General features: G+C 41.2%; 2 protein-coding genes across 2 annotated transcripts; one reads left to right on the top strand and one right to left on the bottom strand.

The window, feature by feature from the left end:
* Positions 1 to 131: 131 nt before the first annotated feature.
* chek1 (checkpoint kinase 1) lies at positions 132 to 6,068 on the top strand. Its single transcript, XM_068716484.1, has 14 exons — positions 132 to 260; positions 488 to 553; positions 1,082 to 1,196; positions 1,521 to 1,629; positions 1,887 to 1,951; positions 2,034 to 2,103; positions 2,197 to 2,385; positions 3,457 to 3,561; positions 3,687 to 3,770; positions 3,851 to 3,929; positions 4,018 to 4,186; positions 4,411 to 4,542; positions 4,775 to 4,876; positions 5,666 to 6,068. Exons 2-14 carry the CDS (start codon positions 489 to 491, stop codon positions 5,759 to 5,761), a joined length of 1,380 nt encoding a protein of 459 aa, XP_068572585.1. The 5' UTR covers positions 132 to 260; position 488; the 3' UTR covers positions 5,762 to 6,068.
* A 458-nt stretch (positions 6,069 to 6,526) lies between these two features.
* LOC137876806 (V-set and immunoglobulin domain-containing protein 10-like 2) lies at positions 6,527 to 14,084 on the bottom strand. The gene is made up of 12 exons (XM_068716605.1): positions 14,012 to 14,084; positions 12,806 to 13,159; positions 12,422 to 12,697; positions 11,578 to 11,853; positions 10,307 to 10,582; positions 9,976 to 10,233; positions 9,588 to 9,878; positions 9,056 to 9,409; positions 8,165 to 8,287; positions 8,055 to 8,079; positions 7,833 to 7,933; positions 6,527 to 6,672 (listed from the first exon to the last, which is right to left on the bottom strand). The coding sequence occupies exons 1-12, from the start codon at positions 14,082 to 14,084 to the stop codon at positions 6,527 to 6,529; spliced, it is 2,553 nt and encodes an 850-aa protein (XP_068572706.1).
* Between the last annotated feature and the right edge of the window lie 627 nt (positions 14,085 to 14,711).

The following is a 14,711-nucleotide window of genomic DNA, read 5'->3' on the forward strand; positions in this document are numbered from 1 at the left end:
AATGTGATTTCACAATGTTTGGCAGCAGGAGGCGATAGTGCAGCAAACAAAAAACGAGTGGCCGAGACAGAGAGCCAAGTGAAATACACGAAGAAGAAAAAGATGCAGGAAATGACGAACCTGGCGGAAGTTATCGCCAGTAAAACAACAGCGCGCCAAATTTGTGCTAAGTTCACTGTTGTCGCAGACGCAGACACATGAAAAAGTTTGGCTGTGCACATATATTTGGAAAAGGCTGTTGCACGAGGAAGACTACGCAGGTAAGAACAATATTTAACTACGAGTTGACAACATTGTTCTGTTTAACTTGCTTGTTCTGTTTCTTTCGCATCAGTTAAAGACATTTAACAGACTGCGTAAGTGTTACAGTATCAGCCTGATTTAAAATAGGAGATGTGAGTGAATATTAGCCTGGAATATATATAAAGTGTGGTATGTGTTTGGTGTGTCTATGACAGCCTGACGAGGATTGTGTTTCTGTTTTTAGCATGGCTGTGCCTTTTGTGCAAGATTGGGACCTTGTTCAGACACTGGGAGAAGGAGCCTATGGAGAGTATGAATCCTCTTTTATCATTATATAGAAAAAATATGCACATTAAAATATTACGCTCCTCTTCATCTGCAAATGATCTAAGACGACTCATTTTATTTTATTCACACCCTTGTCTTGTCTATAGGTGAAATACGTGTCATGTCTGTTCATTGCACACCGCTTTTTACGCACATTTAAGTCAGAAAACTAGGACAGTTATTGCAACAATAACACAGTTAAGCTTGTGGCTCTGCTTATGTGGTGCTCTGCATCAACTTTGACTATAACCTGATGTTTTTACTGTGAGAGTTAAGTAAATATTCTGCTGACAATCTTATCTGTTTTCTTCACATATCACTTCCCCTTCCTCTATTGGTTTTGTCTTGGAGAAATATATACCTACTTACCCAGTTAACACAAAAATAACTTTTTATGTCTCATATGCAGTAAAACATTTTGTGACTTTCCCATGTTTGGGAAAAAAACCCTCACCGGACGTCCCCTCTTTAACGCTCTGATCCATCTTTTGTTGTGTGTCCATGGTTGCAGAGTGAGGCTGCTGGTGAACAGACAGACAGAAGAGGCGGTTGCAGTGAAGGTGATCGATACATCTCAGGCTAAAGAGTGTGCGGAAAATGTCAAGAAGGAGGTCTGCGTGCATAAAGTAGGTTGTTCACCTTTAGTAAAGTTAGTAAGACTAAAGTGTGAAAAGTAAAGAGAGCTATTAATTGGCTTTAACGGCTCACCAGAGCAGCTGAAACGGAAGGGATTTGCATTTGAGAAAACCACCTCTCGTCCATTACATTGAACTGATTGTAAGAATTTAAACTGGAGCTTAATTTGCAATTAATTAAACTATTTATAATATTATATATGTATATATTTACATGTTATATGCATTTATTGTTCAGCTATAACCTTTTAAACTGTTCATTTATTTGCGTGTTAGTGTTTGTACACTAAGTGACTTTTGCTACGGTTCCGGTAGATGCTCAACCACCCCAACATCGTCCGTTTTTTTGGCAATCGGAAGGAAGGTACGACGATGTATCTCTTCCTGGAGTACTGCACTGGAGGAGAGCTGTTCGACCGAATCGGTGAGTCGGACGACCGCGGGTGGTTAAAATATTCAATTAAAGTAATAGTTTTTATTAACAAAGGACTATCATATGAGAAAGGAATAATAATATAGCAACACTTTTTAATTAATATTAAATTAGCTAATTAGTATTTTTATTTTTTGATAAATACAATTTAAAGTAAACTCGACAGTTGGGTGGAAGCTTGTCCTCGTATTTTATATTTGGATGGCACTTAATCAAGTTATTTAAACGTCCCCTTTCTTTTATTTTAGAGCCTGATGTGGGGATGGCGGAGAGAGAAGCTCATAGACTTTTCCAGCAGCTAATAGCGGCGGTGGTGAGTGAAGCACATCTGCGTGTTGACGTGACCATCTGCACTCGTTTCTGCTGTTATTAAATTCTCAGTTGCACTTTTACAGGAATACCTCCACGGTGCTGGAATCACCCACAGAGACATAAAGCCAGAGAACATTTTGCTGGATGACAAAGGTGAGAAAATACAATGCGTATCGAGATATAGAATGAATAACCTTGGTTTGCATTTATTATAACCATCATCTGCTGTTGTCTTTTACCTTTCAGATAACCTGAAGCTGACAGATTTTGGCCTGGCCACCATGTTTCGTTTCAGAGGACGAGAGCGTCTTCTGAGTCGTCTCTGTGGGACTCTTCCGTACGTGGCGCCCGAGCTTCTCGGCCAAACGGAGTACAAAGCTCAGCCTGCAGATATCTGGGCTTGTGGGATTGTCCTCACTGCCATGCTGGCTGGAGGTAAGATCACAAAGTGCATGTTTACAGGGTGATCGTACCAACACAACAGCCTCTTTATTGTGAAGGTTATAATTTTACATTGTTGCTGAGACTTTCACAGGTCTTGATTCAACTGATTTCCAAAGCTCTAATGTGTGCTCGTATAGGGTATTGCATTGCATTATACAGTATCTTACTTACTGTATGTGTGTGTACTTTAGACTGTAACTATGTAAAATGTTGTTTATCAATGCACCACTACTTCACCCTTCTAACGCTTAGAATTTATAGAAGAGAAAAAAGCTCTTTATAAATCCAAAACATGCCAGACAATAATCACGTTTGTGATTGAAGTGATTAAGTGGTAGTTGTCTGCACATTGTAAACAAGAACTGCCAATAGTTAATTCATTGTTCTATAAGTGGAGTCAAATTGCCAAAATGAAAACAAGTATAGGCTAATAAAATGGGGCTTAAGTTGAAGCCCAAAGCTAACTAAGGGACTGCATGGCAACATCATACTTCCTGTTCAAATACCCAAAGCCCACAACTTTATAGTTCCAGAACATAGAGCATGAGCATCCCCCACATCGAAGTAGGACAAAGAATATCAATAGTGTTTAAAACCCATTTAATAACTTTTTTACATGTTGAACTACTTTAACTTTAATGAGGAGTTTCTTATGAAGAGGTTTTGAGTGGTGACGGTGACTCGCAAGAGCTCAGCAGAGATGGGCTTGGATCCTGATCCAGAGTCTGTTTTTCACATTACATTATTGACATAGTTGATGTATAATGAAACAGTCGGGCTAGTTCCAAGTCATCTCTGTACCATTTCACTATATGAGGGGGAAAAAAAGTGAAACTATAACATGTTGAAATCATTGTACATTCAGGTTTTTTTGAGAGGTGAATTACAGTAACAAAATGTTTCCATATCTACCGCAGGACAGTTGCATTAGCATCCGTTATATTTTTACCATAGATGTAGAGCTCAGATCACTTATGAAATGATCAATATTGTCAGGTGTACGATAACTGTTGTGTTTTATCGATAATTCATCCTTTTGTCTTTGTGTTGCCTCTTTTTCAGAGTTGCCATGGGATCAGCCGACTGAGAACTGTCAAGAGTATTCAGACTGGCTTCAAAAGAAAACATACCTACCTCCTTGGAAGAAAATACAACCAATGCCTCTTAGTAAGTCCCAAATTATACTTCATTAATTAAGTTTAAATGCTACATTTTTTATATTGTCTTGAGGTTAGAAAACCCCTTAATATTAACTGAGCGTTATTTAATTCACATTTAATTTCTCTCTTCAGGTTTGTTGTCCAAATTACTGCTGGCCAAGCCAGATGCACGCATCACAATCGCAGATATACAGAAAGACCGCTGGTTTACTCAAGGCAAGTTTAAAAATGAACATGATCCAATCAATTTAAGTTTAATGTTCACCGGACTGATGTCTGTCTGTGTATCTCTGCAGGTGTAAAGCAACCACCTACAGGCTCAGGAGGAAACAAACTTCTTCGGTCAGACGTGGGACTCGCATCCCGCACCAACAGGTCAGAGCTTTGTGTCTTTCTAATTTCAAATCAAATGTGTATTTGCTTTTGTGCCTGTAATCTTAAGACCACATTCCTCCCTCCGCAGTGATGACAGGATGCAGTTTTCCAGCTCTCAGCCTGATTTCGCGGCAGGTGGCTGGGAAGCCATGTTGATCATTGGCCAAAGCGAGGGCCAAGTCAGCTTCTCTCAGCCAACCAAGCCGGAGCACATGCTGCTAGGTAGTCAGCTACTGGGCACCCCGGGAGCCAGTCAGGTAATTTGCATACTCAGTACTACATTAAATGGTAATGTCTTTATAGGATATATCTCACAAAGTGTGGGAACTTTTAGCAACACAGGCTCGGGGGCTGTTTTATGGAAGAGCAGCCATGATTTCTTTTGTTTTTGTCCTGTTTTTCTACGCAAATCAAATTTCGGTTTAATGAAATACTGCTTTAAAATGCTGCTTTAATGCAAACTTCTTCCTTCTGTGTGCAGTCGCAGTGGCAGAGATTAGTGCGGAGAATGACTCGTTTCTTCACCACTGTGAATGCTGACGTCTCCTTATCGGCCCTGAAAGACGCCTGTGACGGCCTGTCACTCTGCTTCAAACTCACCTGCACCAAACAGGTACAGATCAGTGCAGCAAGTATACGTGATTCCAGACTTTACACAAGAGAAATACTTTCTGTGATGGGTAGAGAATAGAGACCTGCACCACACAGCCAGGCTACCAGTTGCAGCACACACACACACACACACACACACACACACACACACACACACACACACACACACACACACACCAGCTACAACAGACCATAATGCATGACAGTCTAATGAGCCTCCCTGTGCCTTTTAGGTGACGGTGAGCACACTGGACAAACGCAACAACAAACTCATCTTCAAAGTCCACTTGCTAGAGATGAACCGGAGAGTGCTGCTGGACTTCAGACTCTCTAAGGTGAGTTTTAGATTTTCAAAAAGGTATATGTAGTTTTTCTGACATAAACAATATATTACCATATTAAAGCTGAGACAAAAGTGTGATTACCACTCAAACTGAGACACTGAAGTGTGCTACTGAACCACAAAAAAATAATAAAGGAAAAAGTAAAGATGCAGAAAAAAATCCTTTTTGTGAGAGAAAGCAACAGGGTTTTTGGGAAATGTTACCAATAAAACAACTGCAGTGCAGCAATATACCAGTATATTTTATTTAAGTTAATTGCCAGTATATTATAACTCCCTCATAATCCGATATAAATATGCATTTTTCCTTTTAAAAAATCCTTAAAAATAATATATATATATATATATATATATATATATATATATATATATATATATAGACATATATATATATATATATATATATATATAGACATATATAGACATATATATAGACACACACACACAATATTAAGCTGAATCAAGTGACAAACTGCAAGGGAAAATAACTTCACAAAAAGGTTGAGAAAAGATAACAACATGCCAATGGACATCATCTTTTTGTCAGCAGGAAGGAAATATACTTTATAAAATGCTTTATTTTGAAGATTCAGGATGAGTTACCATAACTGTCCAATCGATGATTCACCTGTTAGTCTGTATGACTTCATGATCACACCTCTTAGTTCATATCTAACACGTTTTAGTTTGAAAACAAAATGTACCAGAACCAAAAGACAGCAATGTTTATTTTTCCCCTTTGGTCCAAACCAAGTGAACTAAACTAATCTTGTGTTTCCAGGGTGACGGTCTAGAGTTCAAGCGTCTCTTTGTGAAAATAAAACAGAAGCTCGGAGACATCATCAGCACTCAGAAGATTTTACCCCCCATCCTATGAGCAAACCTCTACATAGAAATGCACACTGCTGTGGACAATGGCGGAAGAACCTGTAGATATTTAGCTGTTCTACTGATATTTGAAATGTTTCTTGCTGTTCTCTTCAAACGTGTGTGTGTGTGTGTGTGTGTGTGTGTGTGTGTAGACTCTTGTTTTGTTGCACTTCTATTCTTGTGAGAACCGGTTAAGTGTTTGATGCCAGGAGGGAGGACATTTTTAATGGTTCAGTGTTTAGTGGTACATACACACAGAGATAGAAGAAAGTGTTTGTGTGTGTGATTTGTTCTGATTATGTTTAACGTGATACAGTCCAAAGTCTTGAATAAATTATTTAAAATAAACATTTGTATGCTACATGTCTTTTTGATAAATGATGCATATAATGATGATGAAAACTAACTCAAAGAATAATATTTTAGGCTAGTATTTGAGGTGAGCCCAAAGTTCAGTATCCATGAAAATATATAAAAGCCTTTTTGTATGAAATTGTTAGATAAGGAAACAGCAGGTGCTGTTCAAGTCCTAAAGAAAAATGGTTTCCTTGTTAAAAAAACACTTGGCTGAGCAGTATACATATCATTTAATGTAGAAATCAATGGATCAAAGTTTTGTAGTGACAGATATGTGAGGAGAGCTTCACTGTTATTGAAGTTCAGTTGAGATCTAAGTCACAGGCTTCATACGGTAACAAACTGTCTACAAAACTATTGATTCCAGGTTAAATTACAACCGAAGAAGTCTGTGATATATATATGTATGACTAGTCTATGATCCTGTAGCCTTGACGGTGATGGTGACGCTGACAGGCTCATTGTCGTCTCCAGGAGGAGGGGCTTGGCTGCTGGTGGGGGTGGCACTCAGGGGTGAGGTGGTGAGGGGGGATGCTGCCCGGGGTAAAGCCATGGTTGGAACTGTAAAAGAGAAACATAAGGTTCAGCATCAGGACAGTTTTCTAAGTATTTTAACAAGTATTTATTTTTAGTTTTTTGAATTAACATTTGACATGTATGTATATTGCACATACTGAATATTTTTACGGCATACTAAATAGTATAGTTGTATGGGTAATTGAACGCACAGTAAGATTCTATGTGAAAATACATCCACACAACTCCCTCAGGTGTTATTAATTTAGCCTGAATAGACCTCAAGACTGTGGGCATGTTCACACTTTGTTGTCCTCTCTCTCAACATCTTGCTGCCCCTGGAACAATTTGCATGTTTTACAATTTAAAAAAGTACTCTGCTTTGAATAATAATTTCAGTCTGATACGATTCTTTCTCAAAAATGATTAATTACTTCATAAAATGTAAACTTCAAAAGTTTGACGACTGGACACACTGACTCCTACTTTACTGAAAGGTCTGTTTTCAGACATGTTTCAAGTCCCTGCTTCACTGAACATGACTCTGCACAGTGAAGCTCAAACATCTTTAAGTCTGGTGACCTTTGATAAGCGTAATCCCAGCAAAGCTCTGCCAAACTTCCACCTGAGCAGAGGTCTAATCAACCAGATTTATGAACACCTGTGTTGAAGTCCAGGGTCTTTAAATTTAACATATACATTATTTACTAGGAGTCAGCTATTTGTACTTCTCAAAAGCACCAAAATTCAGATTTTGTTTAGTTTTCAAATTAAGTAACAGCACTTTAGTTTTGAGTTCTTAAAGTCCAACTGAAATTATTTTTATTTAATCCCCTTTTCAGGGAAAAAAATTGTTAGTTTTAATATAAATGTTGTTTTTTTTTGTCTTGGTTGCTGGAAGGTGCGTCTGAGTCCATGTTCAATTGACAGCAGCTGGCAGACTGAGCTACATGGGGGGCGAGGGCAGAAGTACAAACTAGAACTTGTAGCCAACATGTCATGGGCAGACAATGTGTTTGTGGTATAGAAGAGTAAGCATCATCATGGAGTCAAAAAACATAAAATAAAAACTTTTTGGGTAAAAATGCCATTTCATTTCAGATGCACTTTAAGTTTTACAAAACAAGAACAAGTTTAAATACACCAAAAAGCAGTGTGGTAGCCCTTTAGTGCATGAATATGTGTGTGACGTGGGTTCATCTTACCTGGACTGGATGATCCACTGATCTCCTCTATTCCTCCCTCCGACCCGCCTACCACTTCATCCTCTGGAAAGTTGATGTTTTCCCTCGACTGGCTGTGCTGCCTGGACACACCAGAAGAAGAAAAAGTTTCAACGGCATGTCTGTACAAAGAACTGTCTGCTGACATGATAACAAACTGCACATTTTTATTATATACAGTATAGACAGTAAACAGATACTCACAAACCAAACAGCATGTCATGTAGTCCTGAGAGAAGAAACACAACATTAATGCAACATGATGGAACAATGGCTTTAATATTCAAGTCATTAGGACTGTGTATGGGACTCACGAGGATTGTTGTTGCGGTTGCGGATTATGTACACAAGCAGCAGCGCTGTGAGGAAGGCTGCAATGAGCATCCCGCCTATAGCTGCTCCAATCACAGCAGGGTACACATTGTAGCGTGGTTCCGCTGCAACACATCACAGTTACACATTGCAAAATAGTACACCTCTGAGAAAATACAGACAGTTGTGGCACTTGATAAGTGTCTCACATAGTTTTTTCATCATGTTTCAGCTCCCTGTAGTGGTTCTCAACCCATGTCAGCTTAGTTCTTGTACGGTGAAATTATGAAATTAACCAACCATCTTCACTGAAAGTGTTTGGTTGGAAAAATATAATTACTGAGCGTAGTTGTGGATTAACTGAAGCACTGACAGGGGTTGAAAACCACTGGCCGATCCTTCCCTGACACCTGATCTACAAGCCTTTCTACACCCTAAACAATCACCTGGCTTGGTTAAAGCAGTAAAATCCTGCTTTAAATTATACAAATAACACAAAGACTTTACAAGAAGCACACAGGTCCAGTTAAAGCAAAGGTGAGGAGCAAGGCATGGAAGGAGGTAAACAGGAAGCGAGTGAAAGGTGTGAAGCTGTGAGGCGTGTGTAAATGTATGTGTTGTAGTTTGTGTCTGAGTTTTTCACCTAAGTGGATAACAACAACAAAAGAGAAACAAAAATGTTAGACAGTCATCATAACAGCAATCTGACACCAGCTTCAACTATGTTTGAATAATCACCTAACTCACCTGTCACCTTTTTAAAATGTCACATTATTATTTGCTTCTCCTGCCTTTGCCCATTTTTTTATCATTTGTTTGTAAATTATCCCTAAGTTTTCTACCAAAAGTCCCATATCTGATCACACTTTCCACACTCCATTCACTCACTATACCTGGAGTCTTTGCTGTAGAAGGATGTCCGATGGTCCGGTGGTTGACAGGTGTGATGCGGAACTGGTACGTAACGGTCGGTGTCAGTTTCCCTACTGTGTGAATCCTGGCTTCTGGGTCCTGGATGATGTTGGAGTACCAGACTGGTGGACCGATCCTCTCCTCCACGGCCTCCATTGAATCATTGTTGCTGCCTCTCCTTCCTGGTCGCTCTGACACCCAAATGTGCTGCAGGATGAAACCTGTCCAACCTCCTCCTTCTTCGTTCTCTACCTGCCACTCCAGCTCCACCTCATTGCGCTGTCGACTGTTGTACATCGCGTTGACCAGGGTCACATTGGGCGGCATCGGGTGCCCTGATAAAGAGACAAAACACAACCAATAAATTAGTCTGTTATGCTAAGCTAAGCTAACTGTCTGCTGGCTGTAGCTTCATATTTCCTGAACATACATGAGTGTGGTATCAATCTTCTTGTCTAACTCTCAGCAAGAAGGCAACTATTCCTTAAAAATAGAAGGAAAAAAAAAACTTACTCTTAACCACTAAAGTGACATTGATTTCAGTTACTCCCACTGCGTTGGAAGTGTAGCACTTGTACTCGCCGCTGTCTTGAATCTCATCCGTGTCTCTCACAGTCAGATTGGCCCATGCAGATGTTTGCAGCAGTGCGTACTTCGAGGTGTCTCGGACGCCCACACCCTGATTGTTAAACCAGGTTATTTCACTGACTGGAAGGTAGTTGGCTCTCAGGTTGCAGGTGAGGTGAACATCGCTCCCCTCGTATACAGAAACAACTCTGCGCTGTGTCAGCAATACAGGAGCCTCTACAGGTGACAATGTATACATTAATTAATTAACAAGTCATAAAAAAAATCATATCTGCTATTTTCCTCTATTGTGTGTCTGATAATGTGCACTGACCCAGTGTGAGCCTGCAGGTTTTGGTTTGGACCAGAAGTGGATGCTTAGCATTGCAGGTGTAGGGTTTCCCGTTGCGGGCGGTGCCGTAGCGAAGGATTAGGATGTTGGAGTTTTCTTCCCCGCCTTTGTCCTGGCCACCCGGGCCCTCCCACCACACCAAGGCTTTCGGGGCCCCCCCATCCCAGGAGCAGGACAGCATCAGATACTGTTTATTGTTAGTCACATAGGCAAAACACACCGGCTCTGCAGGGGGAATATCTGGTGGAGGGGAAGAGGTTTAAGTGAGATGTGGACAATGAGCATAGAAAACATCCAGTGTTCCAATTCTTACATGTGCGTGTGCTGCACTCTGTTGATTGTTTGAGCGCCAGGTGGGAGCCCATGCAAGTAAACAAGCTGCTGTTGGAAGTCAGGTCTTCAGGCGGCAGCAAGATGGCAGTGTTGGTCAGTAGATTTGTTTGCTGCACTGTGTCAGCCCCTTGGGTCAAGGGCCCGGTCCAGTGGAGGGAAGGGGAGGGTAATCCACCGGGCCAGGAGCAGAGCAGTCTCAGAGAGGTGTGATTCAGAGCCGGCTCCACAGAACAGGAGGGGGAGCCATCTGGGGGGTCTGCGGGGATAAGATACAGCGTAACGAGGCAGTGATGTGCACAGTGGGGTTTTACACAAGGTCATCAGGACCAGAGAGAGTGTCCATGGGGCTACAGTATTGAGCGTGTTGAAACGTCTTACCGATATCATAGAAGAAACATGCTTTTTATTAGATATCTTTTTATATACAACGTTCTCTAGTCAGTACTGCAAGGCCTGTCTCCTCTAATGTGAAAGATGTGTATAAAAAGGAAATGCATTCTATCTCTCTTGGGCGATGCGTAGGTAAGACACATCAACTGATTATCTAGCAGAAATGCAGAAGATAACAGGAGAGCAGAATGACAAGCATCGGTCCTCTAGCCAACCAACACTTGTCATGGCTGTGACATCACAGCGTGGTACCTGCCAGAGAGTCCCATCAAGTTCCCAGACGGCCCGAACAGGAGAATGGGTCTGCAGCACTTCCACACTCTGCTGTGTGTGTGTGTGTGTGTGTGTGTGTGTGTGTGTGTGTGTGTGTGTGTATGTGTGTGTGTGTGTGTGTGTGTGTGTGTGTGTGTGTGTTGGTGTGTAACTGCATGTGTGTATGCATGTTCATTTGTAAGCTTTTGGGTCTGTTTTGAAGTCTTAGTGAGTATAAGGAGGTTGAAATATGAGAGATAATGCAATAAATAGAGTATGGATGATTAAAACAGAGGAAGCAAAGGTGTTTTTTGCATAACACTGAAAACAGGAGAGGTTTAGTTAAAAGTGAAATGATCAGGGAGCTGTGTTTAAGTAGGAGAGTCAGTGTTAATGAAGATAAAAAGGCGATTCAGACCCTGGATTTGTGTTTTCTTAGTCTTGTGCTATAAATGTCAAATCTGAATGATCATCTTGTCTCTTTTACACTTGTTGCCATTTGCAGCACGAAGACAGAAGAACACAGGCTAGGACTGAGTGGAGAGGTTCACAGAGGAGCAGGAGGACTTATGGCCCGGTCAGAGGTCTGAGGTCAGAGGTCACACTCACAGTAGACAGTCAGGCTGATGGTTTTTTTGGAGCGGGTGTTTAGGTAGGTGTTCTGCGCCAAGCAGGCGTAGTCGCCAGTGTGCATGCGGAGGATCTTGGTGATGGTTAACTGCGGCCCGGTGTAGACCTGGGAGTTGTTGTAGAACCAGACGTACTGACTGGCCGGGTTGGACTGGGCTTGACACAGTAAAGAAACAGTCTCTCTCTCCAGGGCTGAATATCCTCGCTCTGTTATGCTGTACGGAGTCACGTCTATCTGAGGGATGTCCGGGCCAACTGAGGAAAAAGGACATGAACACACTCAAGATATGAAGGACGCGGACATGTTACGTACACGGCTGACAGGAGACATCTTCTTTGATTCTGCGCTGCAACAATTGAAAGTATTCGCACATCTTCAGTACACTCTGTTACAACTCACCACTGAGTTCAAGTATTAACATAGACAGTAAAAAGCAGTTTTAGAAATACAAGGCAAAGCAGAAACAATACAGTGTCTTTCAAATGCCAAGAGAACCAAAGAGAAAGAAAACTAAATAAATGGATGTTTGAAGCAGACAAAAGCTGACCTATGACTAAAACAGGAAACAGTGTGAGTAATGATTTGTCAAAGTTATCATTCAATACATGTTACATGGTGACATTTCCTGTGTGTGACACATAGCCTACTGAAGATGCGTGTCCTCGCAATTTATTGATTACTCACATCAAATGCCAAAGAAAAGAAAGAAAGAGACATCGCACATGAAAAAGATTGTGACCTTAAACTGCTGTCATGGTTTTAATCGGCATTTGAGGGTTTTTAAATTTGACAAAACCCAAATTCTACCCCAAAATTACTTACAGATGGTGTCCAGCCATAACCGGTTGGAGCTTTCGCTGTTGACGGCGTTGCTGGCCACACAGCGGTACCAGCCGGTGTGGTTGCGGTTGATGTTGGTCACGTTGATAACACTGGTATTGCCCTGTGCAAAGGCTGAAATGTTCCCGGTGCGCATCTCATGCTGCCACACATACTGGATCGGTCCAGTCCCGTTTTCCAGATTGCAGCTCATCCACATTGTAGATCCCTCCACTGGAGATACATCACTCATCAGGAGGTAAGGCTTACTGACGGGAACTGCATTCAAGACAAAGTCACAGATGTAGGAATCTTTACTGTCTAAGACCCCCCCCTCCTCCTCCTAGCTACGCCCCTGCCTAAAGGTAAGTGTTTCAGAAGTCTTACCTCGGACAATGAGGTACACGTAGTAGTAGAAGACCTTGGGCTCCTGTTCTATGTCATAGAAAGCCTGACAGGTGAACAGGCCGTGTGCAGCCACAGGCAGTTTCTCGATGCTCACAGCTGCACTGTTTGAGATGACCGTGAGCTGTCCGAGTGTCTCAGCCAGCTGCTGGATCCTCTGTCCTTTCCCCAAATTATACACCACGGCCTTTATAGCATCAGTTCCAGGTTTGGTGAAGCTCCATATGTACATGTCTGGCAAGGTGGTGCCACACTCCAGGATCACCGCTTTGCCCACCACCCCATACACACTGGTGTCCCGGTACACAACCTCCCAGTTGGGATTGACCTTCACCCCTGGAAAAGGGAGAGGATACAGAGAGAAGCAAACGAGCGTGTGTGTGAAGGAAAAAGAGATGGTGGTGTCGAGTGCCCTGCTAGTGTTCAGTTTCAGGATTGATTACACTGTAAGTTTCAGGCACGCTGTAATAGTTTAATAAGGGATAACAAAACAGATAACCAGATAAGTCAAATTACATTTTTCCATTTAATTTATAAACCATCTTTAGCTGTTCTCTTTATCTGTTACCTCCAAAATGACGTTCAGTGCAGTGAACTTTGTTCCACACAAAACTCTTTATTTGCAGTACAGAAATGCCAAATATATGTTAAATTTAATTTACACTCATTTAGCAGACGCTTTTATCCAAAGCGACTTACAATTCAGTATCTATCTACACACCGTAGGCACAGCTACGAGAGGAATTTTGGGGTTAAGTGTCTTGCTCAAGGACACATTGACATGAGACTAGCAGAGCAGGAGCTGGGGATCAAACCGCCGACCCTCTGATTGAAAGGTCCTGCTCTCAACTCACCACCCAATTTCAAAACATTATTGCCACTCAAGTTTTTTTCACTGAAACGTTAGATTTCAACTGTAGATATCATGGTCACAAATCTAAGTGATCCTTATCAAACCATTTTGTTTATGTTTTATATGCATTTATAAAAAAGAAAAATGTTGATATATATTGTTATACAACCACAGTCTCAAATTTTGATGTCAAACTCCACTATCACTATAGTGCTATTCAACAGAATTAAAACAGATTCTACAAAAAGTTGATAAATGATAAAGAATTTTTGCCCAGCAGCTCTCTTCATTTGTATTTAACCATCATTTAAGTGATGTTAACTGACAATCCTTACCCAGAGGTGTCGTAGAGGTGACCAGGCTGGTAGCTAAAAACAGAAAGGCCAGCCCTAGCAGTTGGGCCACCATGGTATCATGATGATCCTGAGTCCAACAACGTCTTTACTAAAAAAAAAAAAAAATAAGGGAAAAAGCAAAGCTTTTCAGATCACAAAAACTGCCTTTTATTAGCTTCCCTCAGATGCCCGGGGTCGCATCTTCTCCTCTCTTCAATACAGAAGTTTTTTGGAGAACCCAGTTGCATGCACTGACTTCATTAGACTGAGAGTAGGAAGGGACGGAGGCTCACTAAACTGATTTGGGCTCAATTATTCATGTATTTTTCCTTTCTCTCTATCCCTCTTCTTTCTTTCTCCTGCAGGGTTAGAATAACACGGTGATACTGAGCTCATCTATTATAGACGCATGGGTGGACAGGTTAGTCTTACACACTCACATCCACTTATGCACACACCTGCACATAGGAACATTCCTCCACAAAGGCCTTTCATGTTTATCTGCACATAAATACGTATTTATTCATAATTGTGTGCAAATTTGTTCATTTTCACCTGTTCAAACTGTGGTGTTGTGTGACAAAAGTGGGGAGTATCAGTGGGGATGAACTGATGAATGCTTCATGCAGATATAAATAGTCATGTTTATAGCCAGCATTACAGTGAATGCACACAAAAACAGGGATTAAAAAGGGTTTAT

This window comes from Cebidichthys violaceus, unplaced genomic scaffold, assembly GCF_023349555.1.
Source record: "Cebidichthys violaceus isolate CVI_PGR_0920_01 unplaced genomic scaffold, fCebVio1.0.p SCAF_20, whole genome shotgun sequence".
Lineage (NCBI taxonomy): Eukaryota > Metazoa > Chordata > Actinopteri > Perciformes > Stichaeidae > Cebidichthys > Cebidichthys violaceus.

Excerpts from the sequence above, each read along its gene's own strand:
- chek1 (XM_068716484.1), top strand. The coding sequence starts at position 489 with ATGGCTGTGCCTTTTGTGCAAGATTGGGACCTTGTTCAGACACTGGGA. Across the intron at positions 2,386-3,456 it reads CACTGCCATGCTGGCTGGAG|AGTTGCCATGGGATCAGCCG; the intron begins GTAAGATCACAA and ends CCTCTTTTTCAG. Across the intron at positions 3,930-4,017 it reads CTCGCATCCCGCACCAACAG|TGATGACAGGATGCAGTTTT; the intron begins GTCAGAGCTTTG and ends CTCCCTCCGCAG.
- LOC137876806 (XM_068716605.1), bottom strand. The coding sequence starts at position 14,084 with ATGGTGGCCCAACTGCTAGGGCTGGCCTTTCTGTTTTTAGCTACCAGC. Across the intron at positions 12,698-12,805 it reads CGTGTACCTCATTGTCCGAG|TTCCCGTCAGTAAGCCTTAC; the intron begins GTAAGACTTCTG and ends TCTTGAATGCAG. Across the intron at positions 11,854-12,421 it reads GTTATGGCTGGACACCATCT|TTGGCCCGGACATCCCTCAG; the intron begins GTAAGTAATTTT and ends CTTTTTCCTCAG.